Raw genomic sequence first — 22,721 nt, 5'->3', positions numbered from 1 at the left:
TTGTCATGTTTTTGTGTTGTGTGTTTTTCTTTTTGCACACTGACACACTACTAGACTAGACACACACTAGATGCTTCGCAATTTGTATATGGTGAGATGACAATAAAGTTGACTTTGCAGTCTCACCAGCAGGCCTGGTCCTGGAGAAGATAAATGCCCCGGCGCTGCAGTGTTTGACCTCAGTGTTGCAGGCATGGATGTCGATGCGATAGACAGTGAATGGCTGCAGGTTGGTGATCTCCATGAAATCCGCGTGAGTGGTGGCCTGTGCGAACGGATACTCCCTCTCCGGGGGCTCGCCCTCTGTCACATTGGTCTCTGGACTGCTGACATTCCTACCCAGCCCTCCGGCCAGTGTGCCGTTGGCCACGCCAAACACGTCCCTTCGGCGACGCTCGGGGGGTCTGAGGGACAGAGAAGGTGGGAGAGCGCTATGAGTGGCATAAATGGAAAAGGGAAAGGCAATGAGAGGACAGCATGGAGTCCAGCATTCACTGGTACACCCGTCCAACCTTTCCACCACACATTGGTGACTGTCAAGGCTATCAGGGATTAGACACTTAAAGACTTTAGAAGTGACGGTTTCCAGTGGGCCACCGTGGGGAACACTGAGCCGTAACACCCGCATGTCTGGATAAATCCCGCGACATGTTGACAGCAGCGGCCTCCAGCTGCCATGGCTGCTCCCCGCGGATCAGCGTGCTGCTGTGAGGGCGTGACTCATGACCAGCACTGGGTAAACAGCCTCGCTCTGCCCTTCTACATGCTCCATAGGACCTGCGGTGGGGATTTATAAAGCGTTCTCCATTCAGTTCTCCATGCCTAGAGTGTCACGGTCAGATTAATGTTACAGCTCGACCATTAGTGCACTTTCTAAGCAGCAGGCCGGTCAAGGTCAGGTATCAGGATTAAAAAAAAATCTATAGACAACTCTTCTTGCTTGTGCACAAAGAGTGTACAAATATTACATAACGCAGTACGCACATAACAAACAACAGAACGGCAAATGTTCTATAGCTGCTTCCCCTGAATCTAAGAAGGATGGGCTAAACCATGAAAGATGCAGAGTCAGCTGCAGGTGGACTCTGTTGCCACGGACAACATGCAGGCGGCAGCATCAGCTCGCCAGACGCTTTAAAAAAAAAAAAAAAAAAAAAAAAAAGATTATCTAGAGCCACCTTGGGTGCAAGATGGGTGGGTGTTTACCAAGCTTAACACTAACAGATGACAAATGTTACACACTACAAGCATAACATTCAATTATTTATTTTATTAATGTCAATAAAATATGTCAATACCATATTATTCTAGAACAAAAAGTGCTTTCATTACTGATAGAAAAAAATGTGTAAACCAGTTACACAATTAATCTAGATGTTTATACTGGTTATGTTAGAACTTGGCACTACATAGAGTAGAATTACATGTGTTTTTACAAGTAGATTTTTTCTATAACAATCACTTAGGCAGATTCTACTTGCATTGTCCCCCTGACAGTGTATTCATCCAGGGGGACAGTCTCAGTAATTAATGAACGCATAAGACTAAGTGAATAAATACTAATAAATAAAAATGTGATTCCAATTACAAATGCAATTGACTTTGATATGCTCTTCTCGTGAATCACTCATGCTGTGTTTACTGAAAGACCTTTTCAAACTGCACAGGCCCCGGCCCAGATTTTCCATACGTTTGAAAATGTTTTCAGCCATAATTTATCCTGCACTTAGGTGACCTCTGTTTGAGCGAGCAAAACGAAAAAGAAGCAAAAAGCCCTCACATCCACATCCACATGCACAGTCAATTTCCATGTTTAAGTGACTTCAGCTCAATTTATAGCAGGCCTCTTACACAGCCATCCTTTACCATTAACTGTACACAGAGCAGAAAGAAGGGTCTGGCAGCGCTTAAATGAACAGAGGCGCCAGCACTGGGCTTATTGCTGTTCAGGGGACCGATCCATCAAGGCAGATTGAGGATCGGTTCAGAGCCGGTGACTGATCTCGAAAAAGCTCTTTGTGCTTCCACAGTCCCAGAACCAGATCTGGGAAAGGAAAACTGGTTTGGTTTCCTTTAGCTATTCTAAAACCAAAACTGTTTACACCGGGGGCTTTAGGTGTTATTATAGTGACAAACAAAGCTGACTAAAACATCAGCGTGGACATGAAGTTGCATATGCAACAGAGACATATATAGCAATGTAATGATGGTCCCTGCAGTATTTCCAAAACAAGTAATACATTCATTAATTCTGCACAATTTCATTGCACAGCTTTTATTTTATTGCTATTCTGTTGTGATTGTGTATGTGCCTTATATTGTATTAAAATGTAAACAAAATTGGTTTACTGGTACACATGGGCACGTCCACAAACCTCACATTTACAGACAAAAAATTCTAATAAAGACTGTAATTGAATTTTAATGAATTACACCAATAACTTTCTCCCACAGTTTTTCACTTTTTCACTTTCACTTCCAAAAAAAAAACATCCCCCTGAAACAAAATTTTAGCCTGCATCAATCCACCCCAAAAAGCCAGGGACTGGAGGGACTATCAGCGATCACCAGTTATAGTTGGTTGGATCCCAACAAACTTTGCAACAAGTTTGCAAAATGTTCAAGTGGAGAGAGGATGTGCGAGGATTGGGGTCAAGCAGAGTTCATGGCAAAAAGCACTTTATTGTGATGCCTATTCATCCTCAGATGAACTCGGAGGTAAACTCCAAAAAAAATGAGGCATGAACCCATGGATCCTTTTGCAGCAGCTGGTGTCCTATCGCTCGGCTGCCAGAAGCCCTTAAAAAGGCAATCCTCTTTCCTCACCTTTTAACCGCCGGCCTCCCATCTAAGGACATGGCCGCCTGGGCTCCATTAACAGAGAGATTAAACGATACATTTTTAGCCCTGGGGGGCTGACGTCAGGTGCCTGGCACTCCAGTGTCCAGGGTCGTTCCAGAAGAGTTCAGGCTCTCTCGGGTGAGTTCGTCATTGCCTCCTAATGGACTTGACACTTTGCGAAGTTCTGAAGCATGTCGACAGCAGCAGTTGGCCAGAATGACTGGGGCCGATCTGTCCACACACAGAGCGAGGGGGAAAAAATGCCCCAACTTCAATTCGCTGGCATCACCAAGGCCCCCCTGCGATGAAACCCAATGCTTCTGACCTGGCATATGCGTCACGCAGGTCAGGTGATTTCAGTGGTCTCCAGTGGCAAGCAGCCCAAATAACTGGACGTCCATGTGAGAACCCAGAAAGAGACCCCTGTCCCTGCCTCTGCCTCCGCTGCCGCCTACTAGCCGAGACGGAGGGGGATCTTCCTGTCTAATTCATTAACATTCCAGATGGTTCCGCTGTACATTTCCTGGCAGCCGGTCACTCCAAACAACAGCACAGACAAAGAGTGCATGTGAGGCGCGGGGAGGAGAGAGAGCGAGGGGGACGGCAGGATGAATGAGAAACATTTCCTCTCTTTTCAGCCTCTGCTGTCACCCCTTCGTGATTCATTTGAACTGGCGCTCCAAAAAAACCTGTCTTGCTCTCTTTTAATCTCCGCTTGAGTGTTGATCTTGGTGATGAAGTGTATGAACTCATGGGCAGACAGGCACTGACTTCCGTCCTTTCCTGGAGAGTGCTATCACCAAAGCTGAAAGGAACTGGAGAGCATGCTGAACTACCCCTTCATGCATATCCGGTAATTTTTCATCTTTGTCTTACAAAGCAAATCCATCACAGTCCAAAAGTGAAAGTGAGTAAAAAGTAATTAGTTGTCATATACATGTGATACACTGAAGAACAGGGGCACTTCCTTAACTGCTAGGCCAACCACTGCCCGGCTAAAGGCAAATTGAGAGTAATTTTTACCTTACCTTCTTTCTGTGCAGGCATGCATCAGACTTAGTCCCCCCTCTGGCTGCTTGCTTTTTACTAGACATGTTCCCTACATCAACCATTCAGAACTGCAATCAAAATGCATGTGAACTTGTGCATGTATGTGTGTCTAGAGGCTCCTGCAGGCTCGAGTTGGGAAAACTGCCTCATTCAACAGTGAGGTAAAGGGATAATGCGACACAGACCCCACTCGCCATTCTGGCAAAACACTCAGGCTGGTGAACACCCTTCAGGATCATGAATCAAAAAAAAAAAAAGTGAAGTGATTGTCACATGTGATACACAGCAGCACAGCACATGGTGCACACAGTGAAATTTGTCCTCTGCATTTAACCCATCACCCTGAGTGAGCAGTGGGCAGCCATGACAGGCGCCCGGGGAGCAGTGTGTGGGGACGGTGCTTTGCTCAGTGGCATCTCAGTGGCACCTTGGCGGCTCGGGATTCGAACCGCCAACCTTCTGATTATGGGGCTGCATCCTTAACCGCTAGGCCACCACTGCCCCCACTGAATCAGACCTCCCCGGCGCTGCCTGCACACCATACATTACAGCCACTGTGAATGCACTGCCACTGTCACCATGGTGACGGGAGCCCATACCTGTTGCCGATTCCAAAGGCATTATATCCTCTGCGTTCCGCAGCTGATTTCAGAACTCCTTGTTCCAATGCTGTCTATCCCATGTCGGAATTATAATGCGGCAATCCTCAATTCAATTCCGTAAAAAGTAAACTAGTCCGGAGGCTGTGAGGTCAGCGCTTTGATCCCTTCTTCACAAAACAATTAAAGAAGTATTTGGCTTGACTACTAAAGCACAGTTGACAACAGGGCCCTGGGGTCGGTCACACTGCCCTTCCTGCCCCGCACAACATGCGCGTCCAGCCTGATTCACAAGATGAGTCGGTAGAACATACCTGGGGACGAAAATGGTGTTGTGGAGAAAGTTCTCAAAGACTTTGCGGTAGGAGGCATCTTCAATCTGCTCTTCCAGGTCCTTTTTGGTCTTGGAGCAGGGACAGCAGGGCCCCTTTTCCCCTCCTGCCACATCTGATTTGGTGGGCTTGGTGTCCTCTACCTCAGCAGTGGCCGAAATTCTGATGGGAATCTTGAGCTCTTGAGTTTTTCAAGAAGGAAAAAAGTTTTCAGACAAGTTTGGAGCGAAATGCAGGAAATAAAGAGCTAGTGAAACAAGAGTAGCGGAGCTTGTGGGAGGACGAGGGGGAGGATGAATCTGACCTTTCGAGCAGTAGTTGTGCTGGTAAAGTTCTCGGTCTTCCGGCTGCTGCTGCCAGCGGAGCAGGTAATAGGTGAGGTTGCCGTTGGGGGAGACTGGGGGAGACCACTTCACCACCAGGGAGGTGGAGGAGTTGGCATACGCACGGGGGTCCAAGGGCATGGAAGGTTCTGGAAAACAAGAAGAAATCAAACAAAAAGGAAAAGGATTTGAAGAAAAGGCTTTAGAACAGAGGAAGTGAGTGAGTGGGTTGGTGGGTGTCTTACCCGAAGCTTTGGTTCGAATGTAGACCACCTCGCTCTTGGCCTTCTCAGTGTGACGATCCTCCATGAGAGTAATAGCTTTCACAAAAATGGCGTACTGTGTCCAAGGCTTGAGTCGAGACAGCATTACACCAGGATAGGCTTCCTTGTCCTTGGGAGGATCCACGTCCACCATGTGCCAGCTGTCAGAACCACAGCCATCCTGACCATCAAACTCTGTGATGTTCTGGAAAGGGCTGGGGGAAGAAAGAAATATAAATACATACATACATTCAATTCCTACCAAAAAAAAAGAAATATTGTCTGCTGTCTACTGCATGTCTCCCTCAGACACCCTGTGACTTCCTCACAACAACAATGCCATCACTCACGCTTCCTTATAGTAGACAGTAAAGCTGAGGAGGTCTCGGTAATCTGGAGGCCGATAGCGTTCCCAGATCAGCTTGATCCGGTTACTCATGGTGTTGTTGCTCTTGAACTGCAGGATATACGTTTCACCTGGGCAGACAGACATACTTTCATCTTTATTACTGACCCAGACAAACAAATATATCACAACAGCACTGCCGACATGATGCTACTGGTGTGTCAAGTGAGTTGAGACAACTTAGAGGAAAAAACAATCCGTCATTAGGGGTTTCATCATAAGTGTTAGGTGAAAATAACAACAATGTCTAAACAACAATACTAGTTTACATATAAACAATAAGAGGCATATAAATATTTAATAGAAAAATAATTCAAAGATGCTTTTAAGACAAAAGTGTCATCAGTGGAACATAGTCTCATCCCAATAAGGTCTCAAACCTTATCAAACACACCCTCTCTGGGACCATAGGGGTCAAATTTCCAAAATCACAATATGTCTGTGTGTATCTGTATGGCTGACTCCTTCAACCTGCCATCAGTGAACCCTGGTGTTCAGGTTTTATGGTATACCTGCATACCTGCAGGTATTCATATTTATGGTCACCATCTGTTGCTTCACAACATATCTGTTGTCAAGGGTATTTGAGGTGATCGATCTGTACACCTCAGTGTTGATGATGATGGCATGCAAGGACTGAGTAATGGAAGATGAGTAATGGGAACTCAGAACCTTTTGTGTAATAGCGTAGAATTGATATACTATTTGTCTTTTATGCTATTTTTTATGCTATTTCTTATGACTATTTGTCATTAAGCAGCACTTTTCCACTCTGGATGTTGATAAAAAGAAAAAAATCTTGTTGCACTATTTATAGTTATGTTCTAAGCACAACCACATAAGTGTAGCTTTTTTTTGTGCAACAGGCACATCTGTTCACTCACAGCTCGCTCGTTCTCCATTTTTTCGGATGTCGTCTTCTTCAATCTTCTCCTTGATGCTGGTTTTCTCCCACATCTTTCGAATCTCGGACATGCACAGCTTAGGATTCATGCGGAAGAACAGCTTCCCAGCCTTGATGGTAAGATTGTGCTGGTTCCAGTCCCACAGAGACTGGAGGTTCTGGTTGTCCAGTGCAGAGAATGCATATATCCTGACAGAAAAAGAGCAGACAGACCGTACAAGGTCACATAGATAGATAGATAGATAGATAGATAGACAGTTGAATGTGCTGACAATACATAAATTATCGCTGGAAATTAAACGGAAGTCTGGATTTGGAGTCACACTCCAAATGGTGCAAAGTGCCGTTGGTAGATGGATTGAGACATGATGTCCCAGATGTGCTCAATTGGATTCAATACTCAGGAAACGGGAGGGTCAGTCCATAGCATTAAAAGACTCCAGCCACATGAGATCTAGCACTGTCTTGCATTAGGCGGAACCCAAGGCCATTTTGCATGGCTCTGGCAGTGCTCCTCCTGGGTTGTTGCTGCTGGGTTGTTGTCCTCCTACGGCCTCTTCCATGTCTCATAATGAACTGGCCTGTCTTTTGGTAGCTCCTCTATGCTCTGATCACTACGCTGACAGACACAGCAAACCTTCTTGCCACAGCTCACATTGATGTGCCATCCTGGATGAGCTGCACTACCTGAGCCACTTATGTGGGTTGTAGACTCCATCTCCTGCTACCACTAGAGTGGAAGCACCGCCAGCATTCAAAAGTGACCAAAACATCAGCCATAAATCACAGGAACTGAGAAGTGGTCTGTGGTCACCACCTGCAGAACCACACCTTTATTGGGATGTCTTGCTAAACGCCTATAATTTCAACCTCTTGTTTATTCCATTTGCACAACAGCATGTGAAATTGATTGTCAATCAGTGTTGCTTCCTAAGTGGAGAGTTTGATCTCCCAGAAGAGAGATTTACTTCGAGTTAAATGGTGTTGTTTAAGTGTTCACTTTATATGTGTGATCAGTGTATATATATATATATACACTGTATATATGTGTATTGCTGTTCAGGTGTACTCTTAATGTGTCACAGACAGCTGAAGACTGTCTGTTTCATCAGCTCAGTCAGTTTAAATACCTTCACACATCACAATTGTCAGGAAATTTCCTACCCTTGCAGTAGTAATGACACCACTCTAGTATTAAGTGTTAATAATTACCCATAAAAAGAGTCATCTTTGGCATGTTTAAGTGATATTAGGGGCATGCTGGTTGGCGCAGTTGAGATAGCACGCAGTCAGAAGGTTACCGCTACAAATTGCTGACTATTATGTGCAAGAAAAGCCCTGGCTGGGCTTTTTAAACTTCAAGGCTGTGAAGCAACGCGGTGCCCTCGCAGCTGCACATTCCATTAGAGGCAGCCCTCTACCGCATTCACACGTTCCTATGGAAACCTTTAAAGCGGCGAAGGGCATGAAATTATTTTCAACATTTTCATTTTCAAAGGACGGATCCTCAGCTATGGCAGCGGCATTCTCTATGCAGAATAAAGTTTGTCTATGGAGACAGACGGATTTCTGTTGACTGAGTGCAACACAAAATTCATATTTGTTGGTGTATAACTATTTTTCAAATGACACCACATTTTTACATTCTATCAGTTTATATATACATTCTATGAAAATACAGTAGTCAGGTGGCACCAATTCTGAGGGTAATTTATCATTTTTTATAAATGACAAAGCTGTAATTTTCCTTGGTTGCACAGTCTTTAATTAAAGAATGCAGACAATACCTCCTTCAGCGCAGTGAGGGCCATGAATTCCATCTATGTTTGGGAACAAATTGTGTTTTGATGATTGGAATCAAAATTGTCTTTAAAAATGGTTTTAAACAATTCACCACACACTGATTTTTGGAGTGACTTCACTCTTACCCAATTAGGCAAATCTTTCAGCTTTTCTCCCTCACCTAATTTTAGTGCAGTGTACAGACCAGGGTGTTCATTCCCTTCCAGAACACTGACTCTTCTTTTCTTAATCCATTCCAATCCACCCTGATGAGCTTTCTCATTGCCTGCTAATGACATTCAGGTCTTCGCCATGCCCAAGAGCTGTCATATTTCAGACGATTATTCCGCATGGTCACTGTGTTCTATTACACTGATTTGCACCAACCCACCAGGTTCCTCCATGAACTGTGAATCACAGATTTTTAATATTCAGCCAAATGTATATCTTATAATTATTACAAAAACAGTGCCTGCGTAAAATGTGTTTTCGTTGTACTGTTTTAGAAATTCAACTGAATAATATAGTATGTAGTGTGATGTGTAATAAAATATGTGTTGTCCCTTCCTCCCATGCTAACTAATGCTTGCTCTTCAAAATGAGGAACACAGACTCTGCACGTTTTTTTTTCAGCCACCTGACTGGCCCTGTCCTGCGCTTGCACATCCTATCACGGCGCAGGTCACCACGGGGTCACGCAGCGCAGCGGCCTACCCTTCGTGCAGCTCCTCCCCGTTGATGTAGCGCAGGCTCTTGAGGAAGGACAGCGAGCTGAGCGTGGGGGAGTGGCGGATTCGCACGTAGCCCGTCACCGTCTGGATCAGCCCCATGAAGCTCTCCAGCTCAGACGCAATGTTGTCTGCCACGAGAGAGAGAGAGAGAGAGAGACAAGCCACAAACGTGTTCAAATCCCGGCAGAGACACTGCTGGTGTGCCATTAACACCGGCGCTTAATGACAATTGGCCCGGAGTAAACAGAGCCGGGTAAATGTTTTAAAATCAAAAGATAATAGTTCACATATAGTTCACCCCAGGCACGGGTGTCTGCTGAGAACATGAAGAACATAATGGCATAATGTGATAATTGAAGAGCTCAAGCCAGCTGATGTATCGCTCGGTCCCACACTCTCCGGGTCACGTTTCCCCGGAAGCGGCTCGTGTTTCTCCGTGCCCTGCATGGCCCTCTCGGGCAGGTCGTGCTGTACTTACTGCCCCTGCGGATGTTGATGTGCAGGTTCCCTTTGATGACCGTACAGCCCTGCAGCGCTTGGGCGGCGTCGACAGAGTCGATGACCTTAGACTCGCAGTACTTATCACAGAGGCCGTTGCAGGCGCTGCAGAACATTCTACATGCATGAGAGAGGGGGAAGAGGGGGAAATAGTGAAAGTGAAGTGAGCACAGCACACCGTGACGAAATGTGTCCTCTGCTTTTAACCATCACCCTTGGTGAGCAGTGGGCAGCCATGACAGGCGCCCGGGGAGCAGCGTGCTCAGTGGATCAGGATTTGAACCAGCAACCTTCTGATTACGGGTCTGTTTCCTTACACGCTAGGCCACCACTGCCCGCAAAGGGGGTACCACTGCCCAAAAGGGCAGACCAAACTTTCAGACCAAAACGCATGATATAAAAAGTACAATAATCTATTGCCCAGGATACAATACATTTTTCATCAATTTCCAGGAGTCTTTACATTTACAGTATTTATCAGACGCCCTTATCCAGAGCAATCTTGCTCAGGGACACAATGGTAGTAAGTGGGATTTGAAAGCAGCCTACGGTGCTTATTCCCTAGAAGGTCTTACCTGCATTTTTTTTTTAAAACAACCCGGCTTTTAACAGTTTGGAACACAAATTCTTTAAGGAAGCAGGTAGGATGAACACCGAGCCGCAGGTAAATTACTCAGCGGGTAAAAGCTGCACCCCAAAAAGAGAAAGCCGTGAATGTGGGTATCTTACCTCTGGCTCTCATTCCTGGTGAAGCCGGGCGGACAGTCGGGCATGCACTCGCCCGCGTGGATGACGAATTCATAGTCACTGGGCAGGTGGACGCGGGCACACAGCTCCATGGTGATGCAGCGCCAGCCCTCGAACTTGTAGGTGCCCGGCGGGCACTCGGGCACGCAGCGGCCCTCGTGGAAGTAGTGAACGCAGGCGGCGCAGGCCCTGTCGTTGTCCGGCTGCGCGCAGCTGCCCAGGCACTGGGAGTGGCAACACTCGCCCGAATCCGTGCATGCCCGCCGGTGACACTTATCTGGGCAAACTGTGGGTTAAAAAGACAAAGAGAGAAGCGGAAAGATGGACAGATCAGAAACATGTTAAACAAACAAGTTCACAGAGTTCACAGTAAATCCAGAGACTTCATTTAATAAGTGAAAGTGAAGTGATTGTCATTGTGATACACAGCAGCACAGCACACGGTGCACACAGTGAAATTTGTCCTCTGCATTTAACCCATCACCCTTGGTGAGAAGTGGGCAGCCATGACAGGCGCTCGGGGAGCGGTGTGTTGGGACGGTGCTTTGCTCAGCGGCACCTTGGCAGATCGGGATTCGAACCGGCAACCTTCTAATTACGGGGCCGCTTCCTTAACCGCTAGGCCACCACTGCCCCTTCATACTGAAACATGTTCAGACCCTGGGGATGGACAATAGATTTATGATAGTTATCATAAAAATGAGCTGGAGGGTAGATGAGTGTAAATATTACGGTCTGAACGTGCTGCCTGTGAATAAGGTGCATTTGTACGTTTCAGTGCATTATGCAATGCTTCTGTTTGCGTGTGTGTGTGAGTACGTGTGCATGTGCATTGGAAACTGCGTAAACTGTGTCATATTTGCACACGTCCTGCTGTGTCGGGGTGACGCCTGGCCAGAGTGAGGCTCGCGGAGAGGTGCAGGGAGGCAGAGGGAATATTTTTGCGCTGCTCTGTGCCAGCCTTGTTAGTAAGCGGCAGGTCTGGCCCCACTACGGATAAATATTATTACTGTTAAGGACTATTAAGGGAATTGGGAAGGGGAGGGGGTGTTGGTATCCAGCAGATGGAATGCTATTGGCTGCAGCAGCACAGGGTGGGGTGGTGGTTGGGGGGGTAGGGAATGGCTGCCAGTCAGGCAGTGGCCGACATTCTCGGCCCGAGCTCGGCGCTACGGGAGCTGGCCAGCTCCAGGCGTAATGGAGCAGAAGCCATGGACCGCTGACAGCGGCCTAACTGATGCTAACTGAAGCATAGATCTATTTAAATCCACTCCATACTAAATCAATTAGGCCCTCATAGAGGTGGAGAGAGGGGCTATAATAACAATACAATAACAATTACGCTAACTGAATTTACTGCATCCCGTCACAGCTGCAGATAGGCTAAAGCATCGGGAATCGCTTTGCATACGATTTTAGATCAACGACGCCGTGACACAACCATCCGGCCCAATACGTGATCAAACTGGTGCGGCGGTATGGCAAAACAGGACGAGGCGACGCAAGCTTTATGATTTATCAGCAGCGCGCTGACCCCCGACGGCGAGTGACACCAGTTCCCAAAATTGAACTCGGCCTTCCGAAAGGGCTTAGCCTTCTCCGCGGCCGTGAGAGCAGCCACGGCAAAGACGGCCGCGAGGGGAGCGCTGGCATGTTTCAAATTAGGCCTCTTTTCCCACCCACACCCGCAAGTAGCGTTATTGAACTCGGTGTTTACTAAGGGGAGCTGAGGGACTGTGTTGTCTCAGAACGTGGGATCGATAACACAAGGAGGGAAAAGGCCAGGCCAGAAACAGGATAGGCATGAGAGAGAGAGAGAGAGAGAGAGAGAGAGAGAGAGAGCCAAAGGTCCCTGGACCCTAATCAAGCACAGAATAGCACAAAAGAGAATCTCAAAATCTCGCCAGGTTTACTATTACTGCATACCTTTACTATTACTTCCGAGACGCGGCTAGGAGCGTGACTTATAGATGAAGAACGTCTATAACCACGTTAGATTAGCATTGGTTCAGTTGGGTTTGCAGCCCCCGACTCTGGCACTTTTCCACGACGAAACTGAAGACAAATCTTGCGCAAGACACGACACAAACAGCAACTTTTCCGTGCTTCGTGGTGACAGTTGCATTAATTTCAAGCTGGATGTAATACCGTACTGGCTCTGTAGCAGAATGATAGACAGGCGATTCAAGTACAGTGCTATCTACGTGCTAGCTGGTGCCAGCAAGGTCTACATGCAGAGATGGCCGCACTGCGGTTTAAACAGGCTAGCATTACTATTCGTTCATTAGCACTAGCTAAACATGAGTCGCATTTATGAAGATCAGGTTAACTTTGTACACTCGTTTTCACACAGTTCTCATGCAGAGACACGATACGTGAAATATAACCTGTTGCACTGTGGATTCCACAGGTACACAAACAACAGTGCCAACAGTGCCAACATGACCGCTCCCTAGCAATAAGCTCCTGGCTGAATTCGATTTTGCCCATTATTTTCATACCATAGAGGTTGAGGTTACTGAGGAAGCATTATGACCATGTCTGTGCGTGTTCATGTCATGTCAAGTGCACTCATGGGTCAGGAATAGAGTAGGAGTGCTAGGAACTGTATGTTATGGACTTTGTTGAAGATTGAAATGGCCCTGGTCGCAACAAATGCTCCCTTCGCTAATCACAAACAAGTCCCACTGTTCAAATGAGGGAGGAGACGGCTCAGGCCTACCCAGGCCACTTTCTCAAATACTTGGGATTCTTCCACACATTCTCTCAAGCCGCACATGCTAAGTGGAATTAGTGGAATATTCCACTGGGACTCTGAAAGAAAAACCGCTAACAGGACACTTCACGACAACAACAGCGAAAACATTTTCAAATGCACCGAGGTCGGTTTTGCATTGTTCACTTCGTTTTCTTCGGTGATGTTTTTACAATCTGTTCCCAGCAGTTGCATGTGCTATGGGATCAGGAAATGCACCGACACATCCACATTCCTTATCTATTACGGGAAAAACACAGCCTACAGTAAGAGCTGTGGTTATAAACGGGAGCCGCACTTCCTTAAATAGCCATATGGCCCTTTTATGGTCTATTTATAGACGCTCACTTCCCAGTCCTAATTCCAATTCAAACCGAGCACTAGCATGCTTCTCCCTAAATAACCCATATTCCTGACCCGGGCCTGGATCCGAATTACCCTGAGGGCCATCCAAAAATCTCCGACATATCTCAGACCCTCGCTGAATCACAGCCCTGCTCTGCGGTGGGGGAGAAACAGGAAGCTATTCATTTTCTTGGAATGCCACCAAAAGGGGGCACCCCAGGCAAACTCAAACGCCTCCCTCACTCGAGGATGCTCTGTGTTGTTCCTCAACGGGGAAACAGACATACCGTCCGTCGGGACGAGGACGATGGACAAACCCCGCGGGATTTATATTATTCTACAAAATTATACTAATCTGAATCACCAAACAAGCGGGAGAATGGAGGTTCTTTATTTTCAGGCTCTCGACGTGCAGACCTACTTCCCCCCCTGCTCTGCTTGCCGTTGTGGGTTTCCACGGCTCCCGAGCACCAAGGTTCACTACGTAACAAGGATGGCGAGCTAGGCGGGGCCGGTCTGTACTACCAGCCCACGTCTGAGGAGCCGACCCATTCCCTCCACAAGGACCAGCATGCCCCTCCTCTCCGATTAGATCTTCTGCCTTCTCGTAGGACGCTCACAAGCCGCAGCCAGCACGGGAGCATGGGTGCACCCTGCGGCGCACAAACCATGCCTGCTGGGGTTCTCTCCCGCAGAACAGGGGCGCCACAGACGGTGGGCGTTCCTCAAGCGCGACTCTAACGTCCTCCGAGGAAAGACGGAGGGATGCTGAGGTAACAACCGAGGGAGAGAAGGATGATGGAAAGAGAGAGAGAGAGAGAGAAATAAGGAAGGCTGCTGAAAATGTGGCCTGGCATAAGCCCATTGACCCACTTGGACGACATTTCCTTTTATTTGGTGGCCACTGGATTTCAGTCAATGTACTATGCAGAAAATGCCCAGAATGTTCCAGGCAGCAGCATAATCAGGGCGAATATCGTTAATCCCCTTGTCCTCTCCACCAGTCGGCAATAATAAAATTCAGGAGAAAGATCTGCTGATCGCGGCCACAGTCCCTCCAATAACATCATCTCAGCATGTGGGGACAAAAACAGCACCACAAAGACAACAAAAAAAGGCCACATGGTCGAAACAGCAGGAGAAAGTGTAATTAAGTAAAAAATAAACCATTTTGGGCAAGAGAACAGTTTTGTGTCAGTTTGGATGGAGTGAACAACTGCTTCGCCTCTCTCACACTCAACACACACACACACACACACACACACACAGGCGTCACAGCCTGGACGTTTCACCAGCAAAAATCCCATTCACTGCATTTATAACCGCGTGGGGACCTCAAGACACGACACGCGCCACCTCCCCTTTACCGGCCACCCACGTCCGCGTCCACGGGAGACGTCATGGTGCGTGGCGCACAGCGCGCGCTGCACGTACGCTCTGGCGCCTTTATTTCCACTCATCTAAGATCGTGGTCCAGAGCCCACGGTTGCCAGATCTGTGGCTATTTGGGGGCTTTTTTTGCGCAGTATCAGCCTGTGATTTTTGTAAGTGGGTTAGCGGATTGGCATTTCGTATGAGATTAATTATAAGATTAATTATGGCTCCAAATGAAGTCCTGAACATAAGCCGACCATAATGAAAGACCTAAAATGAGATGTTTATGACGTAGACCCCTTTTCAAAACTCTAGGGTCAATTAGGCATGTCCTTGTTTTCCATAAAAGAAATAGAGAATACAGAAATAATATTATTGTGGCCAGTTGTATTGCTCCTTTAATAAGTGCTTTTCTTTTCTAATAAAATAATTTTAAAAGGATTTAAAGGATTTTCAAATAATGAATGAAGCTTTGAAAGTGACAGACCTGGGTTAATGAACACGGCATTCCACTGGAACCCAAGACTAAGTGTCACTGATAAAGTTCCTCTCTACATGTATGCAGATGTTGCATTGTTAACAGACATTTCCACATAGGACAATCATTAACAACATTGTCTGGACTGGAGTTAGGACTGGAGTTTGAAGTCTTTTTAATGCACCGAAGAGTAAGTGTCGTTAAAACACGGACATTTCTCACTGACCCTAAACATTTGAATGCTGGTGACAATAGTTAGAAGAATGTTCATGCTTTTGGGCGGAATTTTCCCAAATTTGGCAACAATACCATCCTAATAACAAAACAAGAAAACGATTTTTTATTAGAACAGAGACCTATACCTATACAATTGGATAATTCGTTTAAAAATATAATGTACTGGATGAAATTGAAATGTATATTTAAATATGAGACTATATTGAAATACACGCGTGTACGTGTTATTACAACGTTGCATTGTGATAAGGGAGAAGCCATTTTGCGTGGCTCGTGAAACAAAATAAAATACAGCAGCCTGCGTTGACGTCGGTCACGTCGCGTCTCGACGGCTGCTTTTATTCCTCGGCTCATTGCAGAAGCACGTGTCCCGGTGATAAACCGCGCGTAGGGAAGTTGTAGGCTACGCGGTGCGCGGCGAACGCGTTCGGGTCCGAGCGCAGACCGCGGCGGCGGGCTGATGTCGGGCCAGCCGACATTCATTTAATATCGGAGCCCGAAACCGCAGAGCCCCGCCGGATCTCGGGCTTATTTTCGGCAAGGAGGGGGGTTGTGTTTTTTTTAAAAAAAAAAAAAAAAGAGAGCTGCAGTGCAGGTCCCGTCCCACCACAGCTCAGGTCCACACGTTAAATAAAAAAAGCCACGCGTTGCGAATAATTCGCGCAGGTCCGACAGCCGTGTAATAAGCATAATATCTGCATACGGGCAACTGCCAAATGCCATTAACGCAAATGTGCGTAAATGTAACGCCAAACGTGCTTTAAGAGCGCCGGATCCGTCTTCCATGCAAGATAGATTCTAGATATTAAAGATTGCTGCATTGTATTGTAACTCCGCCCAACAGTGCGTATATGGGGATATTTACATACGGGCTACTGTACCGCCACCACTAAACCAGCTTAATGTGTGTGTATGTGTGTGTGTGTGTGTGTGTGTGTGTGTGTGTGTGTGTGTGTGTGTGGTGGGGGGGCAACACGATGCCCATGGGGAGTGGAAAAATAAAAAACACCAGCGTTCACTCGTCTTTCTTTACTGCGTCGGTCGCAACATCAGCAGCACTCTGGGGGGGCGGGGCTTAGAGGCGGACGGGGAGGGACGCGCGGCGGACCAATCACGGGCCGGGCGGGGGAGGTTCTGCGTGATTGACATGTTATTGAGTCTGGAGTAGAAATGTAGTAAACAAGCGCCCCAGTGCGCGAGGCGGGAGGGGGAGCGGTAACCATGGTAATTAAATACAGCCGATTTCTCGGCGGCGGAACTGCACCTTAACGCACCGCTTGAAAACATGGGATATCCCTTAAACCTATGATTGCTATGCATTATGCTTATTTGGGTTACCCAGAAAGCCAAAAATCACGAACCAAAATATACTTTAAATGAGGGGAAAAAAACGAATAAAACAGCAACAACAACAGCACCGAGTTTATTTAGAGGCAGGTGTGCGTGTTTCCTGCACGTGGTTATTAAATTATTTTTGTTGTTTTAAAATGTCCCCCATCTCAGTTTTACATTGTTTTTATAAAAACCGAGGTGTTATAATTATTTTTATTATATTTTATGGATCACTAAAGACCAAACAGGCCAACAAAAATATCTACATAATTATATTTCTTTTATTAGTCTGCATTTGTTAAGTTAAGCAACATAATTAACAAAGTGCCTGAATTAGCTGGAATTTTAAAACAATACAAACCATGTATACTTGCACATATTTTACTAAAGTTTGCAAAAGTTAGTGCATTCCAATAAAAATTGGAGACTTTGCAATCATTTTGTGAAAGATTCTGGAAAAGTAATTTTTGGTAAGTTGGATCAAGTTTTCTCATTCCACGTCTGCACAAATCTATTCACCACCCGACCAGTGTCTACATCGATCCCATCCATTTAATTCACTGTGTAGTCAGACCTGCAGCCTGGAGACAGAGGCATCTGGAGGCTGGAGAGTGCTGAATGAATCTACAGTGTGCGTGGAAGCTCAGTGGGAGAAGCCTCTGCTAGCATGGACCTGTGCCATCCTTTTAGCCAGACCCCTGTCTTCTACCAGTCAATCAAGCCACATCCTCATCCGGCAATCCGATCTTCCCCCAGAGCGGATCACTTTAAACTCCGTTCATAACCACATCAGCTCAGGCAGAGACGGGATGCCTCCTGCACTCAGCCACACACCATCTGATGCCAAGCCCCATCCCTACCATATGCTACTGTGGTAAAATGTGGGTTTTCTGCACATTATTATGGATATTTTGAAAGCTGTGCTTTTAGCTCACTGGTACCTATATACCACACAGGACTTATACCTTTCTAATGCTTTCTAGAGCTTGGTCAGGACACAACATGTATGACAATAAAAAGGTAACTACACTGCTCCAAAAAATAAAGGGAACACAGAAATATGAAATACCTTGTTCTTTACATAGTTGAATGTGCTGACAACAAAATCACACATAAATTACCGATGGAAATCAGATGTATCAACTCACAGAGGTCTGTGGCCTGTAGTGAGGAAAAAAACACTACAGGCTAATCCAACTCTAATGTAATGTCTATAAAACAGGTCAAAATGAGGCTCAGTAGTGTGTGAGGCCTCCATGTGCCTGTACGACCTCCCTACAATGCCTGATAAGGTGGTGGATGGTCTCCTGGGGATCTCCTCCCAGACCTGGGCTAAAGCATCTCGACAACTCCTGGAGAGTCGGTAGTGCAATGGGGCATTGTGGGTTGGAGCGAGATGTGATGTCCCTGATGTGCTCAAATGTGGCCATACACTTTTGTGGTCTGCTGGAGGTCACTTTGCAGGGCTCTGGCAGTGCTCCTCCTGTTCCACCTTACACAAAGGTGGAGGTAGCATCCTGCTGCAGGGTTGTTGTCCTCCTACGTCCTCCTCCACATCTCCTGATGTACTGGCCTGTCTCCTGGTAGTGTCTCCATGCTCTGATCACCAGGCTTACAGACACAGAAAACCTTCTTGCCACAGCTCGCACTGACGTGCCATCCTGCATGAGCTGCACTACCTGAGCCACTGTCGATTTCACTACCACTAGAGTGAAAGCACCACCAGCATTTAAAAGTGATACTGATAGACCCCAACGACAAAATGCTGATCACATCCCCAAGCTCGGACTGGGCTAAGACTGGGCTGGTATTGGGTCCATTGGTTCAAAATATATTGATTATTTGTAATAAATTATGTGATCATGTTTTTTTTTTAGCAGTGTTCTAAAGGCTCCCGTCTCCAAAGGGGGGTTTCTAACAGCCTGGTGTCATGTATCACAGCACTGCAGAATTTGGCCTAATGAAAATTTAGGCAGTCGCTGTTACACATAAAAACTGTAAAGATATACACTGCAGGTTTGGTTTGGGAAACACACATATATATATTTTTTTTACTTTCATCAAAAAAATTGCAGAAATTACAGCTTTGCAGATCATGGCCATTCTAGATTGTTGAGGTAATTATAATAATTAATCAACATTTTAAAATAAAAGCATTATTAAACATAATACTAATTGTTGCTCTCAAGATTAATGGACCTCTCTACATCTATGCAAATATTCCATCATTAACAGCCATTTCCAGTGGCCATAGTCATTCACCACATTAACAATATGGGCAGGAATAAAAAAGAAATCAATTATAATGTTTTTTAATGGAAAAAAAAGCTATAAATGACTCAAAACCTCATACTAAAAACATTTGTCCAACCCTAAACCCAAGCAGGACTGTGAGCCCTCTTACATCACAAGCAGACTGGCGTCGGAGAATCTTTATTGCATTCTCTGGCAGCACAGTCTGCAACATGATTTGGCCAACATTTTGATTTGAGATCATCCCGTGCAATAAATCCAGCAATAAACTGTAGAATATCATATTATCAAGCGTTCCGAACACACTGAAATTAAGAGCCATCCCAGGGAACACACTCTGTTCCTGCAGCCAGCGTAGGTGTGCTGGGTTCTAGTCCAGGTCAGGGTGTTTTCAGGCCTCTACGGCTCCTTTTCTTCCCCTCCCCCTTCAGCTCACAACACAGAAGGGCCAGCAGTGTTTTTCTCACAGAGGTATGCACTGGCCTGTGTGTTTAGGCATGCATGGCATTTCCCATCACCCGCGCTCAGTCACAACACACGCCCCTTCCTTCCAGCGCCGGCCCGGTGGAGTCCACTCGACAGCTGCTGCCTTTTGTTTGTTGCTTGTTTTACGGTGGATGTGGTTCCAGCATGTAGACGAGCACCACCTATTAAAGGATCGATGCACTCGACACTGGAGTGACTGTCGTTCAGGGCTTGGTGGGAGGTTTGCACTGACAAGAGGGGAGGAAGCTCAATATTCTGGCGACAGGCAGGGCTCTGGGATGCACTGTAACATAGCACATTACTGAATACATACAGGGAAACGTATTCAGTATGCAGCCATCGCTGTATTTTCAGTGTGTTTTGTCCGACCCTGTTCACACAATATGATATTTTTAAAGAACAACAATATTCCATCCAATTCCACCCAGTGGACAATTCAGGCTGTGGACGAATGGCCAGACACACCAGAGGGTCAATGAGTTTCTCAGTCTCAGAGGTTGGCAGGGATTGGTTTGGTCTGGACTGGTTTGGTCAGCCAGGTAGGTCAGTGCGGTGGTTTGTTAAAGGTCTGGGTCCGCCAGGAGAGCGCGACCCCATGTACTTATCACTCATTCACACATTATCCGCTCCTCCCACAAACTCAATTCATATACACTCGTCAAAATCACACAGACACAATAAAACTCCCACAAAGCTGCCATACAGCCCAGACACACCCCACGCTGGATCTCTTCGCGCACACACACACACACACACACACACACACACCTTGCGCATTAATTCAGCAGGCGCCCAGAGTTCAGCTGAGGACTCGCGGCTGCCGCTGATCTTGGCTGTCGTGTTTGTGAATAACAGGTTGGCTGGCACACAGTATTCCCTCTCCTGCTCGCACCTCCACCACCCCCAGATGCCACCATGCCGCCGCTTCCTACCTATCGCGCTGCCCTGGAACAGAGCGAACCATCTGAAGACTCGGGAGGATTTGTCGGGAGGCACGTCCCTCTTTAATTCAAACCGCTGACGAAACGCGACGTTCCCAAGTGAGGGGGCGCGCTACTCCTACAAAGTAATCTGTTCTGCAAATCAGTGCAATGCAGTTTTTTTTACTTTTTTTTTTTAACAGTTTTAAATAAGTGTGTGCAAAAAAAATAAAATTTTGTGGTACATTTTCAAAGGCAGTAAATGGAGTAAAATGTTACTATTGGCAAAACAAAGTCTATATGAACATGCAACTGGGAAAGTGTCCTTGAATAGTTTGACGAGAAGCCGGGCCACATGATTTTATTCTATTTTTTTGTTTGTTCTCAGATTATGAGGTGTTTCCTCTCACTGTAAGATGCTTCTAAAAATACCAGAGTTCCCAGATCTGCCGTGTTAAATACAGTGTGTTTCCTGGCAGCTCAGCTCACTGGGATTGCACCCCCCCTCCCCACCCTGTGCACACCCACCCAGACACACACAGCCGTGCTCTCTCTGTTTATGGTGTGTCTGGCTGTACCTGCTGACACAAACAGGGTACACAATGTTTTTCCCAGAAGGCACAGCAGAGCAAACCCTTTATCTAGATGCATAATGTTTACAATAATTACACGGCCATTACAAGGTTGACCAATATACAGATAAAGTATCATTATTTTATTCATTACTCATGAGGACAGGGGTCAATGTTGCTCTTTAATTAACCATGTATTTCATAATCATTACTCAAAAATTTCTGAATATGTTATATATTGAAGGTGCGATGTGTGAGATCTAGAAACATGGCGAATTTAATAGCTGGTATATCCGGCAGTTAAAAAGAATGTTTAATTCACCGTCTCCCTGTTACTTACCGTTGGCGGTACCTTCAATGTGACTCACAAAAAGTGCCATGATGGTGTAATCTAAGGTTTCTCAATCCTACTACTGAAGTAAAACCTGCCAGAAAACATTTCACTCAAACCCATACAGCTTAAAAACATTAGGCTAATTAAGGTCGGGCTGGAATGAAACTTTTATGGCAGGTGATACACTGAACTCACTGTCGCCTCTAGTGGTGCCCTGCAGTATTACAACAGACCAGGCAACTGTTAGCTGGTTAGCGTGCTAATCTCTGCAAACTACCCCTGTAACACGGTAAACACACACGTTACTTCATTACTGTTACTGTTTGCGTCTGCTTTAGATTTATGGACCACACATTCTCTCCGTTTTCCCTCTTCCATCTCTCTGCTGGCACACATCTGTATTTTACATTTGCTTCAAGGAAGTCCTAATCCTGATTAAGCACACAAACATTTTGTGCTTGGCTTTAAAGTGGATGAGGTTGCACTCACGTGCACTAACTGCTCCTTCATTTGGGTGAAATGGTGACACTTGACAAAAAAAGCACAGATAAGGTCATTAGTGAACGGCTGATCTGACGGCTGGCGGACTGGAAATCGTGCTTAAATGCTAGCGGGTGTGGATGTTGTGTGTGTGTGTGTGTGTGTCTGTCTGTGTGATGAGGAGAGGGCGAGTGTTGCTGCTGCTGTCTTGAGTAACTCTTTAACCAGGGCTGTCAAGGACAATGCGTCTGACAACACAGTCTGGGTTATATGAAGTCCCCATCCCCCCACCTCTCGGGCCCCAACACACGACGGTGTCCAGGCTGCCTGGCACACCCTGCCAAGCCTGAGGCAGGGCAATTTTTTTTGTATGGCTGCCTGTTTTTTTGGCTCATTTCGTTATTGTTTTTGGTTAGCGAGCATGTGGCCGCCGCTCCAATCTTCTAGACAGGCCTGGTGGCTACTTAAGATTCAGCATCTGGCATGGCTGTCCCTCTTTTTGTTTTTCTCCCCTCCCTTTCATTTCTCTCGCTCCTCTTTATGTTTTGGAGATGAGAGGTGTGAAGCTCATTGTCCCCTGAGGATGACAGGCAAATGGTTCAACGGGTGCGCCTGCCTTTTTGAACTGAGGCCGCCGCAGAAGGAGCCAGAAGCCTGTTTACATACTAACTGTACGTTG

At 46.3% G+C, this 22,721-nt stretch overlaps 1 protein-coding gene across 1 annotated transcript in view; it reads right to left on the bottom strand.

The window, feature by feature from the left end:
• The window catches only part of igf1ra (insulin-like growth factor 1a receptor), a 79,472-nt gene that overhangs the window by 15,408 nt on the left and 41,343 nt on the right, over positions 1 to 22,721 (bottom strand). The window contains exons 3-11 of the mRNA XM_028958411.1: positions 10,459 to 10,762; positions 9,710 to 9,846; positions 9,215 to 9,359; positions 6,699 to 6,907; positions 5,759 to 5,885; positions 5,391 to 5,623; positions 5,127 to 5,294; positions 4,805 to 5,003; positions 127 to 404 (exon numbers count right to left, since the gene is read on the bottom strand). Of these exons, the coding sequence (XP_028814244.1) occupies positions 127 to 404; positions 4,805 to 5,003; positions 5,127 to 5,294; positions 5,391 to 5,623; positions 5,759 to 5,885; positions 6,699 to 6,907; positions 9,215 to 9,359; positions 9,710 to 9,846; positions 10,459 to 10,762 (1,800 nt within the window). The remainder of the gene's footprint in view (positions 1 to 126; positions 405 to 4,804; positions 5,004 to 5,126; positions 5,295 to 5,390; positions 5,624 to 5,758; positions 5,886 to 6,698; positions 6,908 to 9,214; positions 9,360 to 9,709; positions 9,847 to 10,458; positions 10,763 to 22,721) is intronic.

The sequence above is a fragment of the Denticeps clupeoides genome, chromosome 17 (assembly GCF_900700375.1).
Source record: "Denticeps clupeoides chromosome 17, fDenClu1.1, whole genome shotgun sequence".
Lineage (NCBI taxonomy): Eukaryota > Metazoa > Chordata > Actinopteri > Clupeiformes > Denticipitidae > Denticeps > Denticeps clupeoides.
This window is presented reverse-complemented; position numbering and strand designations above follow the sequence as displayed.